The 23223-nt window shown below is 41.1% G+C and overlaps 1 protein-coding gene across 1 annotated transcript; it reads right to left on the reverse strand.

Annotated features, from left to right (window-relative positions):
• Window positions 1-5037: 5037 nt before the first annotated feature.
• C3H12orf50 (chromosome 3 C12orf50 homolog) lies at window positions 5038-11836 on the reverse strand. Its single transcript, XM_030479566.1, has 10 exons — window positions 11786-11836; window positions 10829-10952; window positions 10308-10475; window positions 9218-9295; window positions 9011-9124; window positions 7890-8009; window positions 7527-7730; window positions 6343-6432; window positions 5720-5811; window positions 5038-5130 (listed from the first exon to the last, which is right to left on the reverse strand). Exons 1-10 carry the CDS (start codon window positions 11834-11836, stop codon window positions 5038-5040), a joined length of 1134 nt encoding a protein of 377 aa, XP_030335426.1.
• Between the last annotated feature and the right edge of the window lie 11387 nt (window positions 11837-23223).

The raw sequence follows: 23223 nt of genomic DNA on the forward strand, positions 1-23223 counted from the left end.
GGAAAATTGCCTTTGCAGGGAAACACGGGTATAGTGACATCATAAAATTCCTAAGAACTGAGAAAGCAAAGTGGTCTGACTTCACAAAAATTATTGGGGGGTGGGAGGGAGGAACATGACAACACAACTTGTACAAAATGAAACATTTAATTATAACCTCTTTGAAATGTCAGAATTTTTAACAGAATAAAAATACCCATTGTCTGTCCTCAGTGTAGTTAGTTGTTTATAGAAAAAGGACACATCATTTAAGACGATGTCAAGAAGTTGAAATCTGATTATAAAAAAGAATATGTTAAGTACATCAGGGAAAAAAGCTGTGGAATTCACCACTGCAGTTATATTAGGCAGGAGGAAAATATATTTGGAAAGAAAATAAAAATCACGTGCTTCAAGCTTTAAGATCACTCCTAAACAAAGAAATTTTCCAGCACAGGTACAGCTCATTATTTCCCTGCTTTGGAAATGCCTGCAGTTTGCCTGAAGCACCCTCTTTTGGTCACTGCTTGAAACGAATTATTGGGATATCTGGATTGGTAATCAGCCTTAAGAAATCATAGTTTATGAGCCTGTAGAGTTTCAATCAGCATAGATATCCTACACATGCAGTGACTACAAATCGCAAGCATTGCCAGTTGTAGGTTCTAAGAAGGAAGTACAGGTTATGAATTTACAGTACAGTACAAGGTCACTGAAACAAGCCATGTAATGTGGAAAATACTACTTCTATCAACAGTAAAATAGTGTACATTTAAAACAAAATATAAAAATTAGGAAACCTTCTTTTCAGGACATTAGCTCTTTGCTACTATGTGCCTGCAGTTTACATGGGATTTATGAGATTGGCTTTGTCTAGAGAGCTCTGATGAGAGTCATGTATCAAAATCTTGAGAGATGAATGATATGATCTGGTAAATTAAAACTTATTTCAGTTATTTACCATAATAAAAAGTGGTTGCTAGTCTATTAGCGTAGAACTTATGCACTGCTATTCCTTGGCTTTTTGATAACGTTAGTGTATATACTATTCTAAGGATTTTCAAATATTGGCTTTTAAAAGAGTTTTCCAGAAAATCAAATATTGGATCAGTCATGCTGGAATAAGGGGAGGAAAGTCTCCTGTGAGTCCCTGTGCTGTGTCACTTTAAAATAGTGCAGTGCATTCTAGGGCAAATAAAACATTTGTAAATCAGGAGAGTTCAACTTTTGCTGCTATTTATTCTACAGCAACTTCAGATCAAGCTATGCTGATAGTTTTTCTAATGCCTTAAATCAAACAACAGGTATGTGTGGCCTCAAGATAAGAAATGCTAAACATCTGCCAGTTTCTAGACTTGAAACATTGCAGCTGCCTTACCTGAAGGAAATTTCGCTGTTAGTATACCAGGAATCTCAGAGCTACCATCTGTGCTTCGTTAGTGCTTTTTCACTAAGGAATACATGACTGTCACTTTGTAACACATTGGGAAACTCTCTCTCCCAAAGATTAAATTTTAAGTAATTTGAAAAATATTTTGGTTATAATTCCCTATACTAGCCACAAAAATACAACCACAACCTATTCAATTTTAGTTCTTTAACAGCCTCAAGACTTCTCTTGACTGCTGGCAGTGACATTAGTGTCTATTTCAGTAGCCCATCTGTCCAAGCTGTAGTGACACTATTCCTGCTGACATCTGCTTTCGCCTATGAGAAAGACCTGCAGATGTAAACATAATGGAATAAACTCATAATCCCCCAAAATAAATATTTCATTTCTTAATGTTAATGGTCTGGTACTTAAGAGCACAAGCTATTCATGTCTTCTGTCTTCTCTTCAACATCAGGTACACCCTATGCCAAGAGAACAAAGGTTTTGATTGGCACTGACCAACTGAAAGAGCTGGTTCAAGGCATGTTTTATCTAACTTGCAACTGGTTGTCACTTTTCCATAATTTATTGCTCCTCCTACAATCCTCTACTATATTTCCCCAATCTGCAAATTTTGCTTCGAAAGTTAGTCTTGCTACATCTTATGCCTTCATTTATTTCCAAGAGCAATACCAATTTGGCAGGCTGCAATGCATACCGCAATGAAAACCTTGGAGGTCACTCTGCTGTGATCAGTCAAAATACACTTGGATTTAAGAATAGGAATAACTGTGTTGAAATCAATAGAATTACCATGGGTCATGTCAGACTATGTTGTACTTTGTGCGTACTCCTGTAAGGCAGAATAATCTTCAAGATCTGATCTGCAGATTCTCCTGGGGGGCAGAAGGAGTTATGAAGGTGTAAGCAGCACATTCATCCTTACAGTGGAAATCCATTAATAAACCTTCATCATGCAGGAACAGCAACAACGAGGATACCAACCTTGGAAGACATTGCTTTGCTTTTGTCCAAAATGAGTCATAAAAAACCCCTAAAAGTGTATTTTGTATATGTGTTCTTAAACCAAGTGAAGTCTTGGATGTTCACCTTACCTTCTCAAACAGTCCATAAATTTAAATATTTAGTAATTCCTAACTACCTTTTTCTTAGAAATTAAAAAGAGGAAAGAAGCAGGAAGAGTTTCCTTGTATTTGAAGCATAATGGGTGTCTCAAATATTACATATCACAGTAACATGTTTATATTATTATCTTCACCTGTAAAACCAAAACCAAAGCAAACCAAGCCAAACCAAACCAAAAAACAGAATGTGAAAAGACATATACAATTATCTAAAAGGTTTCCAGACTGGAAAGGTTAAAGGAGGCTCTCAGTTTGGGAACACCTCTTTTGAAAGACTATTTCCCTGAGGAGAAGCTGTGGTGAGGGCTGTCCAAATCAGTAGGTAACAGAAATGCCTTTTGGAAAGCATGTAGTATGAGGGAGAAGTAGGGTTACATCATAACCATGTTTGAAAAGACAAAAAATAGCCATTTAGTAATTTTAACTATAGGTTGTTGTACCTCTACCCTGAATTAGGAAGCAAAACAAGCCTACTCCGCCCTTTTCTCTTAATTTAAAGCTACTGCAGAACACTGCAGAGAGGCTTAAGCTCTGAAGAGCTGGAATGAAGCTCACGCTAATGAAAGTTCGCTCCTGGGCGTTGTTCGAGCCCATTCCTGTGGCTGCGCTGACCCCTAGTGACTGCAGAGACAGTTAAATAATCGACAGCCTTTTTTAAAAATAAACGTATGACTTTACAGAAAGTATTGCTATACAAGGGATATTTTATAAGCAAATGTCTTCATTAGAAGGAAATTGTAAAAATCCTTCTTTTTTAAGCAATCTGTATAATTCCCGGGGAAGTTTCGTTTCGTTTTTATTTTACAACCACCAATTTTTTCTTATTTGGGTATTGACTAGAGACGGACTTTGCTACCTTAATTAATAAACAGCTTATTTAAAATTCCAGTGCTGCTAAGATGCTAGGAATTACCGGTTTCAATTCAGCTGTATAAGTTTGTTCAGGAATGTAGGATCTCTGGCTGGAATCTTTGCAAATTATTAATAAAATACAGGTGGTACCTCTGTTAATAAATGAAATTATGAATATCCTCCAGTTCCTCTGGCTCCTCCTTGGGGCCCTAGCAATAGAGACAACCAGGCAGAAGGGGACTAAGGAACACAAGAGGGAATTCATCTGTGATCTGGAAAACACGCATGAATTTTTATTATGTTAGTGGATCTTTGAAGGTGTTACAGGAAAATCTTAAATAAGGATTTGATCATACAACCCACTGATCCCTTTCTGTTCCTCTGATGTCAAACACGAGTAGTAAACACCTCACAGGCACTGTTAATATGTTGTTGAGCTGTGTATTTATTGTACAATGATGAGGTGTTTCGTACTATCTGTGACCTGTCAGCTTGAGCAAGTAATGACTAAAAAGAACAGTATCTGTAATTTCTCTGCAGGAAGCTCCAGTGAAAAAGGAATAGATAATGTATTGAGGCTCTGGTTCCACAACAATCCATGATCAGACAAGTATTTCTCTAATAGCCAAGTCATTCTCCTCCTGCATTTCTTTTTTTTCCCTTGAGCTGGGCCTGACACTTAGCCCGATACTCCACTGGGAATAGTGGCATGTTAAGATGCTTGAGAACTATTTTCTTTTGACTTTGGCTTGGTGGGTTGGCTTCTCAGGCTTGGGAGGTGGATTAAATTGCAACAGAATGTGTCGTTTCTTTATGATCTCAGTTGGAAAGATGCTCAGATTCTATAAAGCAGCTCTTATGATGCTGGTTTTTGGAGACACACCAAAAAGACCAGTAGCATGCTATAGATAACCATATGACTGTTCAGATGCTGGCAGCCCCAAATTGTGCAACATCCAATCTGACCAATGCCCAGAACAGCCTGCAGATCCCGTCCAGAGAAAAGTGACCCCATTTTGGTCATTTGAGCTCTTATAGGATTTCCGCAAAGAAGGCAACTCTATTCCTCATTTCTACTGTCAAACAGAAAGGATGATCATCTGAGAACTTCTCACTGCACTGTTAGATAGAGGAGAGGCCAGGCAGGAGGCCTTATGTAACTGGACACAACATCCCTTAGAATTAAGATTTTAAATTGCCTGGGGCATACACTATATAAAATATAAAATATTGCTGCAAGGCATCATGTGCTACAATGATGTCCACAGTTCTGCTGCCCTGCTAAAATGGCAAAATCTCAAGATCAAACTCTGACTGAGCCTCCAAACATCATCCAAACCATTAAACCTTCTAAGAATCTGGCTTTCACAGCAAAACAGCTACTTTCTGGAATGCAGTATTGTTGCCATTTAAATTAAGTCCTCGGAAATTGCTAAGTAAAACTAACAGTATTTATTCAAAGCACAATTATGCATTAAAAACTTTGCAAAAATCATTTCACGGAACAAACTTTTGTAACAGATTAAACTTAGTGAATATATTTTTGACCTTTATAAGTGACAATTCAGGGCATACTTTCAAAGTTTCTGAACAGTTTTGACACATCACGTGTACTTCCTGCATCTTATTATTTGAATTTGCAATATTATCATCTTTGTTTTCTCCATTTGATAATTTCCTTATTTCAATTCAGATTTTTCTTGTGAATTCAAGTACTTGCTTCATCTCCCTCCTGTCTTCATATCGTTTTCCTTTTCGGTTCACTTCCATGTCTTCTTGGCTCTGTTGTCAAAATAGAAACACAGAACATCTTGTGCATGATTTCCTACGGTAAAACTATATGCTTTGTCAGAAGCAGTTTAAGTAGTAAACTGTCAACACAGGAGACAAGGTCAAGTTGTAATCTCTGCTTTCTGCTCAGCTGTGAAATGTATTAACTTTAGGCCCTCACAGCATCCTGTGAATGTTTAGTAGTCCGATGCCTTTCATGAATTCGGACCATGGCTGATCAATGTTCAGCTGTCGAACATGCTTCACAAGCAGTCAGAGACAAATCGACCACACTCGTGTAGTGTCTCTGCTGTGCTTTGTCCATCACTACAAGCCAAATCCCCTCCTGTAGCTCCTCACGTTAAAGGCAGGTACAACTTTTGCTGTCAGATTAGTAATACCGTACAAAATTAGGACTCATTGGTTTGTTCTGCAGGCCAAATTTCAGGTCTGCAAACCCACACAACTCTTAAATGCTCTTTCAGACTGCTCAGCGTTGCCTGGAATCTTTCGGGATTTGGTTGGGGAAGTTGTAACTGTGAAGTTTTGATTTCCAGGTGGGGAAGAGACTGGATGGTCAAAATCTCTATCAAGCAATTACCTGAATGGTTGTTTTAGTCTTGGAGAACGTTTTTGCCTGTGGATTTCTTTTCCTCCAAGTTGGTGCATTATAGGATCCTGGAGGGTATTTGTCTGTAGGAAGAGCACAGACATGGTTTCCTCACCTGAGCTGCACTTTCTGGGAAGACTCTCTTAGCCTGACAGGTGAATCAGGTATTACATTATTACAAATACTACATTAGCTGAAATATCCATGAATGCATTGGGTGAGTCATGCAGCACCTCTGAAATAGAAGCTAGGATTAAGTACAGACTCTCTCTCTAGTTCTGCCTTCAAAGATTTTTTATATTCTTGCAGGCTTTCCATGAGGCTCACAGGACCTTCCAAGCAAAGTGAGTCTACCACGGTCCTCCTGGACTTTAACCAAGTGCATGTTCCTGTACTGAAAATCTTCCCAAAGGCATCAACTGCTTTTAGAGGAAACTAATCCATAATCCAGTCCTCCTGTTTTATCCCTGCTTGTGAAGACACTTAGATGCAAGGTAGTATCATGTTTAAGTACCCTTGTTTTCTCTTAGTTCCAGACTAATTGCATTAATTCACATTATTAATTCCATACTAAACCTAAAATTTTCAGTTTACACTCCACACTGCAGTATTACCATAGATGTCCGTTTGTGTCCAAAATCTCCTATTTTTGCCAGGCTGATTCTTTCCTTTGGAGGATTTCCAAACAGACCGCTCAGGAGCTGCTGAAAAAAAAAATAAGCCAGTAACCAAGATGGTAATGGTTGTCATTATGAGAATAATGCCGATCACCTTGTTTTAGACATGCTTTATCCTTTTTTAACGTGGAAACTTGATAAGATGTGGTCTTCGTGTTAAGAATGCTCTCTCTGTAATCTCTGCACCAATCTGTCCACATTTTATCAAAGCAAACGTTAAAAGGGAAAAGAAAAACCCACAACTATTCGTCCCTGGGATAAAGCAGTGATTTTGGGATTCATTCCCCTTAAACCTTATTGAACTTCTCTGTTGGAAGGAGGCTCCTTTCATTAGAAACGAAAACAGGGAGGCACCTCGAGATGGAGATTCAACACGATTTAAGAGAGGTGACCAAAACTGTTACGAGGAATTTACTTTTTAATTTAGGATTATTGAAATACTTTATCACTAATTTTTATGAAGTGACAGATAAAACAATTTTCCAGAGTTATCATGGACAGGGAAAGGAGAAAGGCACACAAACTCCAAATTATGTACTTGATTCTGTGAAGCTCTATTAGCAAATTAAAAATAAAGCAAAAGATGTACAACTACAATTACATCCAAACTAGATATCCAAAAAGGAAGACACAAGACTCAGAATCCCACCTGTCAGCTCCTGTCAAATTTGTGACATAGTACATTCTATCAGGAGGACAGTAGCGTATTTCCAAGATGGAGAAAAGTTGATGGAAAATATCATCCTGCATGAATGGCAAGAAGAATGAACCCAGTGCTCTGTCCAACAGAAATGATGTGAAGAAACAATAATAATATAAATCACAGAAATTTACACTGCATGTAATTCAAGAAAAGCAGCTCGATTAAGATCCAAGGACATTTTTATTGAAGATGAAAAATATACCTAAATAATGAAAACAATCATAAATTCTTTACATTTCTGTCTGTGAGTACTGCTGCAACCTACTTGTGAAAGTTATGCTGGATCAAATTTGCTCTTACTCGTCTTCAGGCATAAATTACTTCATATTCACCTGGAGGATAACAGTCGACCACAGCACAATACAGGCAGGTATATTAGAGGCATTTTAAGAATCCTCCTGTTGAAGCAGGAACCCACCTCTAGGTCCACTGAACTTTGGTTCTTGGGTGACTGTGACAGTACGGTAGACTACATACGCTGATCTTCGTGGTTCTGAAGAACAGAAGTAAGACTTTCTCCCAGTTTCTCTCTCAAGTGGAAGAGAAGAAGGAGTTTCACCATCTTTACAGTGACCATTTTTTTGGTAACCGGGTTGTACTTTGGGTTCTGCAGTGTGGCTTTCTAAAAGGGAAAAAAAACCCCAATACTGTTGATTTGACACTTGAAGACAAGATTAAAAACAAAAAACAATTTATCTGTGGATAACCCAATCCAAATATACAGTTACATCATTTATGAGGTAATGTTCAGCCATGAGAAGTCCACGCTCATAAACCTTACCTCCATTTTCAAAGGATCTGAAACGCATTCTGGGAACACTCTCTTTTGGTACTCTCCTTCCCAAACTCTCTCCTTCTCTATTTGTGTTGTTCAATTCTGGAGGAATTGTATTGCTGTCACCTGTGAAAGCATCAGAAAGAATGTTTCAGCTGCTGTTTAAGCACAGGGAAGGGCACTGCCATTCACTTCCTCCCACCTCTGTGAGCTTGTCATGAGTACAGTGCAGTTGCCTTCCAACTCTTGTTTTATATTCTTCTCTCTCTTTTAGTTGTTCTTTGGATCTTGCCTGGAGTAACTCCAGTAGCCGAGCTATAATACTCATGCCCTCTACGAAAATACCATCATACACAGGCTAAAGAAGACACTGGCTCCAAAGCAAAGAACCATCTACAAGTTACCTGCTTGTTCTTTAGCTTCTCACTTTTCATGAATGATATTTATGAATCCTACCTGACTGAATAGACGGTATTTTCAAGGCACCTGTCATAACAGAACTTAAAGCCTCAGAGAACTCAATTAAAGAAATGGTTTGGGGAAATCTTTCTATCCTTTCCTCAGAATGTATCTAATGATAAACACATACCTTAAACCCAGGTATTTCTTACTATTTCTCTCATCTGTGCTCTAAACATATCTAAACACTTGCCAGGAAAAACTCATCACAACTATTATAATCACATGCATTTGAAATGTAGAAATGAGAATAACAAGATTCTGTAAAATTCTGTGGAACAATTTAGGATTGCAAAATTGGTCAGCCAATACTGCAAGGTGAAAAAAATCTCTGGATGGTTCAAATTCAACTACATAAATATAGATTGTGAAGAAAAATCAAAAGAAAGACCAGCGTTGTGCATCTCTGGAAAGTCCACCTTGGGTTAGTAGCCCATTTTCACCCTTTCCATTGACAATTGATGCAGGTAGTCACCATGTGTGTGATACCCTTGCACATATATATGGGAAAAACTAATGAAGTATTTTTATGCTCTTTGCAGTACGCTGTCTTTGACTGTCCCTGAGTTCAAAAAGCGGGGAGGAAGGGCAAACTGTGTCATAGTTTCTCCTTGTAAGAGTAATTTCAAAAGTGGTACCCAGCATCCGAGGTGATGAAAAGTACTTGCCTTTCTGCAAGTCCCACTGGGTAGCTTCCAAGGGCAGTAGCTCAGTTTCCTGAGATGGTGACACAGGGTTGGATGACTGGTGTTGGTCAGGCTGCTGAATCCCATAAAACTCTCCTAAACATTATTCAAGAGGGAAAAATACCCCAAAGTTTACTGTGTGTGCAGCATGGCTGCTCAGAAAAGAGTGACAACTCCTTTCATACTTACCAGATTTATAGCATATTTCCTTTATTGCTCTTTCCTCTTCGATATCCTCAGCAGTCTTAGGCACCCAGTCAGAAACATCTGTGGGAAATATTTTTAAAAGATTAGGAGATAGCTAGACAAAGACCTTCAGCAATTCTTAACAATCAACTACCACAACAAATTTCATTTGGTCCTGTTTTTTGGTTTTTATTTCCTTCCCGATTGCAACCTCTGCTTCTGGACAGGGAAATCAGTCCTTCAGATTAGATATTTCCAAGGGCAAAGGACTTGCAGTTACAAGCCTTGTAAGAAGCTAACGTGTGTTGATTTAAAATTACTAGTGCAGTAATTTACGCAGTGCATGCCCGAGAGTAGGTCGTTGTCTCACTCACCGGGAATGTGCAATTCATCCCTTCCCTATGCATCTCTTATCTCTAAATGAGATTCACTGAATAGTTCAACCACATTTAAAAATTTTTAAAACATAAGGAAATGTAAGTATATAAACTTACACATCCTGAAATGAAGAGCTTGGTATGATTTCTCTTTGCTAGATTTCAGAATAACATTCTGTAAGGAGACTGCCTACAGAGTGCAGCAAATCAATGGAACAAATGATTTAAGTTGAAGTCACACAACTGTCTTTTGTAAATAAACCTGTGACTTCCATCACCTTCACTGATGAGTGAGTACAGTCCCTGTTCAAAAGCTTGTTTCCAGGAAAAGAAGTACCTCCTAAGCCTGTAATGTCATCCCTGAATTTTGAGAACTTGTGAAGAGTATTAGATGGCCATCTGAATTGTGGATCATATCATCTGAATTGGGGATCACCTTTTAAAGTCTAGTTAATGAGAAAGAGGAATGTGAGTTATACCACTACTGAAATACACAGCTGGGCATTTCACAGGAGTTAGAAAATGTTGCCTCACTCACAGCTGGTGACTACCAGGTCCGATAATTTGGGGATTTGCTGGAAACTGTTTCAGCAACTTGTCAGCCACTCTTTTCTTCAAATGTAATGCTTATTCTAATGAATCAGTTGATTATGAAGTACATTGCAAGAGTTGACAAAACCCATTCTACTTGCTTGTATAACAAAAAAGCTGTTTACATTTCTCTTCGTCATCCTCTTCATCAATCTCTTCATCATCCTCTTCGTCGTTGAGGTTTATAATCAGTGGAGGGTGAATTGGTATTACAATATTCTCTGGACTTGTGAGTGATCCTTCACACTGGACTGGAGGCAGAATTTCTTGGTCACCCTGTGGCAATGGAGCACCTGCAGAAAAGAGCAGTATCACTACTAGAGAGATTTAATCTAGCAAATGCCCAAGGAAAAAACATTCTTGATCTATGGATCTCAGGAACCTAAACTACCGTTCGTGACTTCATCTTTCATATCAGTGGTAGCTATGAAGATTTGTAACATGATAGGGAAAATTCCTGCAACAACCCTATTCCAATGCCAAAGCAATTCCTTTCCTTGCCTTCAGGATCTTGTTATAGCAGATCATACCTGACTGTTTTGCAATGGTACATTTCTTGTCCTTAATATGGAAGCACTGGAACAAGAGTAGAAGGATATTTCCTGAACTCTAATGAACAAATTGTTGAGAAAATATTTTTACTCACTGTTAGTAGGTGGCAGAAAAAGTCCATTGATATGACGAGGTTTGCTGTGACGGAAGGCGCAGCTGATCCTCACACAGCCTGAGGGCTGTGTTTCCCAGAAACAGGCGATGTTCTTCAACTTCTGCTGCAGGAGAAAACAGTTTTCAGATACTGTAAATGTACTAGAAAAAATGGACTTAATGGATTAGTACATGATATAACTACTGTGCACATATGACTAAGACTTGGTGGGAGCATATTCTGATATTTTAGAACATTTAACGTTATCTTGAATGAAATCTGCTGTACATGTTCAAATCTTACACAATTACTCTCTTACTATTAGAATACATGTGTCTATGGGAAAATGAGAAGTAAGAAACAAACCCCACAAAGATTCCCAACAAGAAGTGAAAACCTAAACATTTGGGGAATTTGTAATCCTTGCACAGACCTTTCAGACTTGGACTTAAAAATCTGGAAAAAAATCTTTTTTTCCAATTCCCTTTGGAAACATCAGCTTGGCTGCAGAAGGTCACTTTTGTTTTCTAGACTAAAACGTGTTTGAAGGGACTTGCTCATTTCCACCTCTATTTCTGTATTTCTAAATCCACTGAACAGATGCAAACGACTCCCCCATTTCCATAACGGGTGCACAGTATCACAGCCAAGAGGTTTTCCATAGTAACAGAATCTGCACCCGAGGAAAATTAATTTCTGGGTAGTCACACTGGTTTCCCATACCCCGGTGGCTGCCATAAAGGTGACTCTACTCTTTTAAAAGATTTTGGTTTTAATTAGTTGGGGAGATGATGCAGTAGTCCATGTATAACAGTGTTACAGTGACAAATGTAAACTCAGGTTTCTATCCTGGATACAAACCACATCCCAGCTCAGAGCTGTATATGCCAGGTGACCTGTTGTTTCTCAGTGAATTTTGAAAGGAAAACAAAGCCACACTTGAAAATATTAGCGTACTTGAAGGTTGGTTTCACCCAGTTCCAGATATTTAGAAAGAAAAGAGGCCATGTCTAAACTGTAGTCAGGAGAACTGGCCGATACCCTGAGAATCACTGGGGTCTGGAGCCAAAACCTATTTCCTAGGCATTAGCACTAGTTAATCATCCCCCAATCATGACATGGGGGCAACAATCAAGATCCCTTATAGCCACCCCTGATTTTCACTCAGTGGAATGTAAATTTTTTTTTTGAGGACAATCCCATTTTGAAGAGCTTTGTTTTAAATAACAGATTTTACAGGAATTCAGGAAGTTGCTATAAGAAGAAATTACAAACATGGTGTATTTGTTCAGAATCAGTACAATGTTGACTCAGTAGGAAACTGATGAGTGGTCTGTAGGTGCAATTTGTAACTTCTGTGTTCTTTGATTGTCTGTGCCCAGTTGAAAGGAGAAACTGTCTGTAGTTTAGACCATCTTTAGCTCTTCTAGCCACTTCTGAAAATGATGTATTCAATTTACGGGCGCTGCCGTGACACAGGTAGAGTGCCGTATCAACTTGAAAGTTTACATAATGAACCCCCTTCCAACATGACGATATCAAGAAAATCAAGGATACGAACCACTCTAAAATCAAAAGTATTTACCTGTGAGTAAGGGGAATAAAATTGGAAATAGCATTCTGTCTGATTTGTGTCCATTTTCACCTCCTTCACTCTCTGGTGCACGAAAGAGATGCTACCTTCTACAGGCTTGCTGAGTTGACTAAAGCAACTGCTAGCCAGTAGAGAATGTTCAACAAATGTTCCATATTCTGTGTTCCATAGAATGTTTTGTGGTTGCCAACGGCTCCTCCAGCTGGTGACATCAGCATGATGGTTCCATGTGGCCAGTGCAGCTTGAACATCTTCCTTTATCTCATTTCATCAAAGTATGGAAAATCAGATCATCTCAAAGAGTCTCCCATTCTCCCATCCTATGTTTATTTCATGTAAAATGGAGCAAACCCATCTGGTGATGCTTAAATAATACCCAACTTCTTCCTGTAGAACCTGTGGTCTTGGAAACAAATCTTTGAGAGCACAAAGATGAACCTTGTTCTTTGACTGTTTTCTAAGCCAAGTCCTTGTGCCCCACGTGTTTCCTACTCCACTTCTTTCTGTGGATTGCTGCTTCCCACTAGTAGGGTGCTAGGTGTTAACTGCTTATTTAGCGGGGGTTCATTGTTTTTTCTTGCTTCCATGATGTCCAGTGCCACAGCTGCAGCAGAAAGAGCAGCGGACACTTGTGTCCCTAATGGACACCTCTGATCCCATTCAGGTCCTAGGCTGCCTCTGAATAAAAAATATCTGGGGGTGAGAAGCTGTAAATTTGACATCAGTGACTTGGAGATGAATGCTTCTGTGCAATGTTGGAACAAAACCTGGAAACGTAGTAGTAAAACAGAAAACGAAACACGGAAAAGAAAAGGAGCCACGACCTTAGGAGAGAAGAATGCCATTACTTTGAGAGTAATAAGGATAGAGATGAAGCCAAAGAGGAGGGAGGGGGGATACAAGGCAGACTGCAAGAAAGAGGATTAGTGGTTCATAGCACCATCAAAAGTGCATGCGACCGGCAGTTCGTTGGGAGAAAAGAAAAACAACGCAAAACTGAACAAATCAGAAAAACTCCACAAGAACCCACCCCGACAGTGCGTGGTGACAAGACTGCCTGACAACTCAGCAGAGCACAGCGGTGCTGTACGTCATTGGTGTGCCAGGGCAGGACTGACTGGGGCACACAGGCAAAGGAGAATTCAGCAAAAGCAGATGAGGGCCATGAGTAAGGAGCTGTCAGTTGGCAGGAGCAGCCCTAGGAAGGATGGGTCAGCTCTGCCAGGGGCTATCCAAACAGGCGCTCTGTAGCTGTGCAGCTGGGCCTACGTGAGGCACAGCAGAGCTGGTCAGAAGAGCTGATTCTGCACTGGGTTTGTGTGGCAAGAATTTGGCAGCTGGGGCTGCAGGGCTGGCTTCTGGGAGAAGCTGCTCAAGCTTCCCCCGTGTCTGACAGGGCCAATGCCAGCGGGGAAGAAGGGAGTGGTGGGGGGAAGGCGTTTGGACATTTGGCTTTTATTTCTCATGCCCCTGCTTGGCTGCGATTGGCAATAAACTGAGAGAAAAGGATGAGTGATCGCTGCACGTGTCCTTGTGTCGACCCAGGACCCTTTGGTTGTACATTCTTCCCTCTTCGCAGCTGAGGAGGGCAGTGATAGAGCAGCTTTGGTGGGCACCTGGCGTCCAGGCGGGGTCAACCCGGCAGAGACTCAAAGGTTGTACGCCGAGGCAGAGAGCCTGGGTAAGGAAGGAGGCGGCTGTCCTAAGGGAGAGGTCACCACAGCCTGGCGCCTCAGGCCGGCCTCAGCCTCACCCTGGCGGCCGCCCCGGCCCGGCGGGAGCCGCCGCTGTGGAGAGCGGAGCTGCCCGGGGCCTGAGGCCGGGCGGGGCGGCAGAGAGCGGCAGAGCCACCGCGAGGCTGCGGGCCGCTGGAGACAGGCGGCCACGCTCCGCCCCACCGCGCTCAGGGCTGTGCCGCGGCTCCTGGCGGGCGGGAGCGGTAACGGACTCCATTTCCCGTGGCGCCCCGCGGCGCAGGCGCATTGTGGGCTCGGAGCGGGGACGCCGGCGGGAGCGGGGCCGGGGCCATGAGTCGGCGGGGCTCGGTGCAGCGGAAGGTGCCGTGTCTGTTCGTGACCGAGGTGAAGGAGGAGCCGTCGGCCAAGCGGGAGCGGCAGGTGGCCGGGGCGGCACGGGCCCGGGCGGGCGTCAGGCGGTGGAGGCCCCAGTCCCCGCGGCGGGTCCGGGTCCGGTGCCGGGCCGAGGGGAGTGAGACAGCCGAGTGGTGAGGGGTTCGGCTGCAGGTCTGTGGCGAAACGCGTGCAGGTGCTCACGGAAGTGTTGTGTTTGGCTTTTCTAAGCGTCGGGAACAGTCACGGCAAGGAGCAAGGCCACTCCAACATAGTGGTACTGGGAAAAGAGCAAGAGGGCCAACCATTATTCTGACTTCCCGAGATGGAAAACGAAGCATCCGGACAGCTTCGGAAAAGAAGTAAGGGGGGGACGTTTGGCGTGTTGGTGTTTGTCTTCCCAATGAGTGATGGAGCCCGGCTTTCCTGGAGGTGGCTGAACACCTGCCTAACGATGGGAAGTCGTGAGTGATGTCCTTGTTTTTTGCTTTGCTTGTGTGCTCAGCTTTTGCCTTCCCTATTAAACTGTCTATGTGAAGCCAGGAGTTTTTTCACTGTTGCCATTCCGATTCTCTCTCCCATGTCACCGGGGGGGAGTGAGTGAGCAAACTGCTGTGCGAGGCTCAGTTGCCAGCTGGGGTTAAACCATGGCACTCCCTCAGTTGTTCCTTCATACAGAACCCGACAAGGGATTAGATCTGAAACTGGAACATGCATCTTCATAGATTCTATATTTCATGCTTATGGCTACAAACCCAGTTCCTAAACCAGAAAGTATTTAACAGCAAGATGCTTTTGCTATCCTTCACTACACAGGTCTGGGTATTGCTTGGTGTAAAATGGTGCTATTGGCTTTCAGCTCCAAACTGAGAGCTTGGAGCAGCTCATCAGGGTGAATTTCTGTTGCCTTTGTCATACAGGAAGGCCCATCTCCAGATATTGCAGTGCTGGACTGGAACCTTTCTAGTGTATATGCACTACTTGAAGTGTGTAAAAAGGCAAAATTATCTCTAAATGCTAATCAATAATGGGAAAGGCGGAGAGGGTTTGCAAAGAGATTGTCTTTCTTCTTTTGTCTTAAAGCATTTTCCAAGCTGTCATCTCTGGAGGAAACACTGGTGTACTTCGATGGGATTAGAAATCAGGAACAGGATGGGTAGGGCTAGATTTATAGAGTCCAGTTGTCAGGAGAAAGAATCCACATGAGAAAAAGGTAGTAGCATAGCCATGATGGAGGATTAAAATTTAATCACTTTTGAAGTGTTACAGTGTACTTTCTACACGTTATATTTGCAATTTGCATTCTTATCATGTTTGGTTTCTCCTCTTGAGAATTCCCCTATCTATCTTCAATTTAGATCGTTCTTGTGAATTCAAGCTCTCGCTTCATCTCCCTCCTGTCTTCATACCGTTCTCGTTTTCGGTTCACTTCCATGTCTTCTTGGCTCTGTTGTCAAAATAGAAACACAGAACATCTTGTGCATGATTTCCTACGGTAAAACTATATGCTTTGTCAGAAGCAGTTTAAGTAGTAAACTGTCAACACAGGAGACAAGGTCAAGTTGTAATCTCTGCTTTCTGCTCAGCTGTGAAATGTATTAACTTTAGGCCCTCACAGCATCCTGTGAATGTTTAGTAGTCCGATGCCTTTCATGAATTCGGACCATGGCTGATCAATGTTCAGCTGTCGAACATGCTTCACAAGCAGTCAGAGACAAATCGACCACACTCGTGTAGTGTCTCTGCTGTGCTTTGTCCATCACTACAAGCCAAATCCCCTCCTGTAGCTCCTCACGTTAAAGGCAGGTACAACTTTTGCTGTCAGATTAGTAATACCGTACAAAATTAGGACTCATTGGTTTGTTCTGCAGGCCAAATTTCAGGTCTGCAAACCCACACAACTCTTAAATGCTCTTTCAGACTGCTCAGCGTTGCCTGGAATCTTTCGGGATTTGGTTGGGGAAGTTGTAACTGTGAAGTTTTGATTTCCAGGTGGGGAAGAGACTGGATGGTCAAAATCTCTATCAAGCAATTACCTGAATGGTTGTTTTAGTCTTGGAGAACGTTTTTGCCTGTGGATTTCTTTTCCTCCAAGTTGGTGCATTATAGGATCCTGGAGGGTATTTGTCTGTAGGAAGAGCACAGACATGGTTTCCTCACCTGAGCTGCACTTTCTGGGAAGACTCTCTTAGCCTGACAGGTGAATCAGGTATTACATTATTACAAATACTACATTAGCTGAAATATCCATGAATGCATTGGGTGAGTCATGCAGCACCTCTGAAATAGAAGCTAGGATTAAGTACAGACTCTCTCTCTAGTTCTGCCTTCAAAGATTTTTTATATTCTTGCAGGCTTTCCATGAGGCTCACAGGACCTTCCAAGCAAAGTGAGTCTACCACGGTCCTCCTGGACTTTAACCAAGTGCATGTTCCTGTACTGAAAATCTTCCCAAAGGCATCAACTGCTTTTAGAGGAAACTAATCCATAATCCAGTCCTCCTGTTTTATCCCTGCTTGTGAAGACACTTAGATGCAAGGCAGTATCATGTTTAAGTACCCTTGTTTTCTCTTAGTTCCAGACTAATTGCATTAATTCACATTATTAATTCCATACTAAACCTAAAATTTTCAGTTTACACTCCACACTGCAGTATTACCATAGATGTCCGTTTGTGTCCATAATCTCCTATTTTTGCCAGGCGGATTCTTTCCTTTGGAGCATTTCCAAACAGACGGCTCAGGAACTGCTGAAAAAAACCTCCAGTAACCAAGATGGTAATGGTTGTTGTTATGAGAATAATGCCGATCACCTTGTTTTAGACATGCTTTATCCTTTTTTAACGTGGAAACTTGATAAGATGTGGTCTTCGTGTTAAGAATGCTCTCTCTGTAATCTCTGCACCAATCTGTCCACATTTTATCAAAGCAAACGTTAAAAGGGAAAAGAAAAACCCCACAGCTGTTGTTCCCTGGGACAAAGCAGTGATTTTGGGATTCATTTCCCTTAACGTTATTGATCTTCTTCATGTGAAAGAGGTTCCTTTTATTGGACATGTAGACCTGGAGGCACCTCAAGATGAAGATTCTGCCCGTTTTATGAGAAATGTCTGTAAGCAGGAAGAGGAAATTACTTTTAATTAAGGCTTACTGAAATTATTTACAGCTAATAAACCTACAAATGATGTGCTATATTCTGTGAAGCTCAATTAGCAAGTTAAAAATAAAGCTTAAAGGTGTAAAATTATGGTGACATTAGAAACAGATCACCAGAAAGACACAAGACTTCGAATTCCAACTGTAACCTCATGTCAAATTTGAGGCATAGTACATTCTATCAGGACAGTAGTCTATTTCCAAGATGAAAAATGATGAAGGAAAACATCATCCTTCATGAATGTCAAGAAGAAGTATAAATTCAGTGCTCTGTCCAATAGAAATAATGTGAAAAAACAATAGTAATATAAATCACAAAAATTTGCAATTTGAGTAAAAGATAAAAGATGCTCTAAAGCGTGAGGGTCTGTATATTTGTGCACATCCACATTCATCCCTCTATGTTGGGCAGAGAAAAGAATTCCTGCTTTGAAGGTGGTTAATTATTGTTCATGAATATTCCGTCCGACTAATTGCAGAGCTTTATTAAGCTTTATATTTCTGTCTGTGAGTCCTGCTGCAACCTACTTGTGAAAGTTATGCTGGATCAAATTTGCTTTTACTCGTCTTCAGTCATAAATTACTTCATATTCACCTGGAGGATCACAGTTGACCACAGCACAATACAGGCAGGTATATCAGAGGCATTTTAAGAATCCTCCTGTTGAAGCAGGAACCCACCTCTAGGTCCACTGAACTTTGGTTCTTGGGTGACTGTGACAATCTGATTGACTACATATGCTGATCTTTGAGGTTCTGAATAATAGAAGGAAGTCTTTCTTCCAGCTGCTTTCTCATGAGAAAGAGAAGAATTGTTTTCACCATCCTTACAGTGACGCTTTGTTTGGTCACTGGGTTGTAGTTTGGGTTCTGCAGTGTGGCTTTCTATAAGAGAAAAAAAAAGCCAATACTGTTGTGCTACTACTGAAAATTTGACATACTGCAAGAGACAGGACATTTACAGAGTTATTTCATTGATGATACGATATTCAGCGATGAGAAGTCAATGCTCAAGTATCCTGTCTCCGTATTTCAAAGGATTTATGATCTGTTTTGGGAATACTCTCTCGGTACTCTTCCTGAACTCTGTCCTCCTCTTTTTGTATCATTAAATTTTATAGGGTTCAGATATGTTACCTGCTTGTTCCTTAGCTTCTCACTTTTCATGTATGATATTTATGCATTCTACCTGATCGAATTGATGGTATTTTCAAGGTGCCTGTTATCACAAAACCTAAAGCCTCAGAGAACTCGGTTGAAGAAATGCTTTAGGGAAACATCTCTATCCTTTTCTTGGTATGTATCACAACATCCCATCATCTAGACATCAGAGAAGTCCAGCAGAGAGCACAAAACACCTCTGGAAAAGGGACTTATCACACCTTTCTTTGGCATCCTCATGGTGCAATAAATAGCCCTGTAAGAGTGCCTGTCTCCCTATTTACAAGAGAGAGCCCGCTAGAGAAATTGAAAGCAGTTCTTAAAATTAGGATGGTTAAAATTAGAGTACATAAATCGTGATTGTGAAGAACAATTACACAAAAAAATGATGTGTACCCAAGGAATGTATGCCTGGGGTTAATATTAAGCCCATTTTCACCTTTTCCATTGACAATAGATGCACGTAGTCACCGTGTGTGTGATAAGTGTACACATATATAAGGAGAAAAACTAATGAAGTATTTTTATGCTCTTTGCAGTACGCTGTCTTTGACTGTCCCTGAGTTCAAAAAGCGGGGAGGAAGGGCAAACTGTGTCATAGTTTCTCCTTGTAAGAGTAATTTCAAAAGTGGTACCCAGCATCCGAGGTGATGAAAAGTACTTGCCTTTCTGCAAGTCCCACTGGGTAGCTTCCAAGGGCAGTAGCTCAGTTTCCTGAGATGGTGACACAGGGTTGGATGACTGGTGTTGGTCAGGCTGCTGAATCCCATAAAACTCTCCTAAACATTATTCAAGAGGGAAAAATCCCCCAAAGTTTACTGTGTGTGCAGCATGGCTGCTCAGAAAAGAGTGACAACTCCTTTCATACTTACCAGATTTATAGCATATTTTCTTTATTGCTCTTTCCTCTTCGATATCCTCAGCAGTCTTAGGCACCCAGTCAGAAACATCTGTGGGAAATATTTTTAAAAGATTAGGAGATAGCTAGACAAAGACCTTCAGCAATTCTTAACAATCAACTACCACAACAAATTTCATTTGGTCCTGTTTTTTGGTTTTTATTTCCTTCCCGATTGCAACCTCTGCTTCTGGACAGGGAAATCAGTCCTTCAGATTAGATATTTCCAAGGGCAAAGGACTTGCAGTTACAAGCCTTGTAAGAAGCTAACGTGTGTTGATTTAAAATTACTAGTGCAGTAATTTACGCAGTGCATGCCCGAGAGTAGGTCGTTGTCTCACTCACCGGGAATGTGCAATTTCATCCCTTCCCTATGCATCTCTTATCTCTAAATGAGATTCACTGAATAGTTCAACCACATTTAAAAATTTTTAAAACATAAGGAAATGTAAGTATATAAACTTACACATCCTGAAATGAAGAGCTTGGTATGGTTTCTCTTTGCTAGATTTCAGAATAACATCTGTAAGGAGACTGCCTACAGAGTGCAGCAAATCAATGGAACAAATGATTTAAGTTGAAGTCACACAACTGTCTTTTGTAAATAAACCTGTGACTTCCATCACCTTCACTGATGAGTGAGTACAGTCCCTGTTCAAAAGCTTGTTTCCAGGAAAAGAAGTACCTCCTAAGCCTGTAATGTCATCCCTGAATTTTGAGAACTTGTGAAGAGTATTAGATGGCCATCTGAATTGTGGATCATATCATCTGAATTGGGGATCACCTTTTAAAGTCTAGTTAATGAGAAAGAGGAATGTGAGTTATACCACTACTGAAATACATAGCTGGGCATTTCACAGGAGTTAGAAAATGTTGCCTCACTCACAGCTGGTGATTACCAGGTCCGATAATTTGGGGGTTTGCTGGAAACTGTTTCAGCAACTTGTCAGCCACTCTTTTCTTCAAATGTAATGCTTATTCTAATGAATCAGTCGATTGTGAAGTAGATTTCAAGAGCTGACAAAACCCATTCTACTTGCTTATAAAGGATAGAAAAAGATTGCTTACAGTTCTCTTCATCGTCCTCTTCATCGTCCTCTTCATCGTCCTCTTCATCATTGATGTTTATAATCAGTGGAGGGTGAATTGGTATTACAATATTTTCTGGGCTTGTGAGTGATCCTTGACACTGGGCTGGAGGCAGAATCCCTTCTTGGTCACCCTGTGACAGTGGTGTATCTGCAGAAAAGAGCATTAGGTTTCTTTTGTTAAGAGGGACCTGTAATATCAAATCCAGGTTGAGACCATCTGGTCTAGTTTTGAAACCATTATCATAGAGAAATTGCAGTCATTTCCACCTGTGGCCATTTGCACGTCTTGTGCTCCTCCACTCTCACTTGCACGAAGGAGATGGTAGCTTCTGTAGGCTTGTTGAATTCACATTCTATACCAGTTGCTAGGCAGTATAGAATGTTCCATTGCCACGGCTGCCAATGGCTCCTCCAGCTGGTGACGTCAGCATGATGGTTCCATGTGGCCAGTCCAGCTTGAACATCTTCCTTTATCTCGTTTCATCAAAGCATGGAAAATCAGACCATCTCAAAGAGTCTCCCATTCTCCCATCCTATGTTTATTTCATGTAAAATGGAGCAAACCCATCTGGTGATGCTTAAATAATACCCAACTTCTTCCTGTAGAACCTGTGGTCTTGGAAACAAATCTTTGAGAGCACAAAGATGAACCTTGTTCTTTGACTGTTTTCTAAGCCAAGTCCTTGTGCCCCACGAGTTTCTTACTCCACTTCTTTCTGTGGATTGAGAAACTTGCTGCTTCCCACTAGTAAGCTGCAGATGTTAACTGCTTACTTTGCTGGGGTTCATTGTTTTTTTCTTGCTTCCATGATGTCCAGTGCCACAGCTGCAGCAGACACTTGTGTCCCTAATGGACACCTTTGATCCCATTCAGGTCCTAGGCTGCCTCTGAACAAAAAATATTTAGGGGGGCAGATGAAGCTGTAGATTTGACATGGGGTCAATTCCTCAACAGTGAGTGACATCAGTGACGTGGAGATACCAGCGACAGCGGTAGCGCCTCTGGGATAACATGTTTCAGAAAGGAGAAAAAAAAAAACTCAAACCAAAAACCTGCAGAGATGCACCTGAAGAGAGGAGTGAGAATATGTGAGAGCAGCAGATCTGCAGACCCCAAGGTCAGTGAAGAAGGAGTTGCTGGAGCAGAAATTCCCCTGCAGCCCATGAAGGACCCCACTCTGGAGCAGGGGGATGCCCAAAGAAGGCTGTGACCCCGTGGGAAGCCTGCACTGGAGATGGCTGAACACCTGCCTACCGATGGGAAGTGGTGAGTGATGTCCTTGTTTCGCTCTGCTTGCGTGCGCAGCTTTTGCTTTAGCTATTAAACTGTGTTTATGTGAACCCAGGAGTTTTCTCACTGTTGCTATTCTGATTTTCTCCCACAAGTCACTGGGGGGGAGTTGAGTGAGTGAGCAGTCAGCTCTATGGGGCTTAGTTGCCAGCTGTGGTTAAACCATGGCACTCCCTAAGTTGTTGTTCCTTCATAGAGAAGAATCCGACAGGGGATTAGATCTGAAACTGGCACGTCGAGTTTTTTCTTTTACAAAGTGCAGGCAAGGATACCAGAGAGGGTTCTGACTGCTGGGGTAGAATGGGGGAGGTGTCCGGAAAATCAATTTGCATGTTTTCTTTGTCCCTGAAAATTTCTGTTTTCATGAAATCTTCATAGATGCTGCATTTTAAGATTTATGGTGACAAACCTGGTTTCTAAGATAGAAAGTATTTAATACCAGGATGCTTTTACCATCTTGCATTGCACTGGCCTGTTTTTCATGGCATAACAGGGGAAGATGTTTTTTTGATTTGAGGTGCCAAGTTCTCTGCAAAGAGCTTTGACGTTGAAGGATGAGGGTAAAGAAGGTGTAGCATTGTGCTTTTCAATTCAATGTGGTCAAAGTTCAGTGCAATTTATATTAAGTGATCACAGTCCTGATACAAGCAAGGGAAATAACGTATATAAAATATAATACATCTTTACTTCTATTACGTACATGTACTGTACATTTAGGATTATAATGAAACTATTGTTACACAATTTCCACAATTTCTAATGTATTGAAACATTACAGAGAATACCCTACATCTTATTTTTGGAATTTACAATTTTATGATCATTTGAACTGCAGTTGAGAATTCCCTTATTTCAATTTAGATTGTTCTTGTGAATTCAAGTATTCGCTTCATCTCCCTTCTGTCCTCATATCGTTTTCCTTTTCGGTTCACTTCCATGTGTTCTTGGCTCTGTTGTTAAAATAGATACACAGAACACAATTTTGTGCATAATTTCATACAGTAAAATTACACATTCTTTCAGTAATACTGTACAAAATTAGGAATCACAGGTTAGTTCTACAGGCCACATTTCAGGTCTGCAAACCCACACAACTCTTAAATGCTCTTTCAGACTGCTCAGCATTGCATAGGATG

This window comes from Strigops habroptila, chromosome 3, assembly GCF_004027225.2.
Source record: "Strigops habroptila isolate Jane chromosome 3, bStrHab1.2.pri, whole genome shotgun sequence".
Taxonomy (NCBI): domain Eukaryota; kingdom Metazoa; phylum Chordata; class Aves; order Psittaciformes; family Psittacidae; genus Strigops; species Strigops habroptila.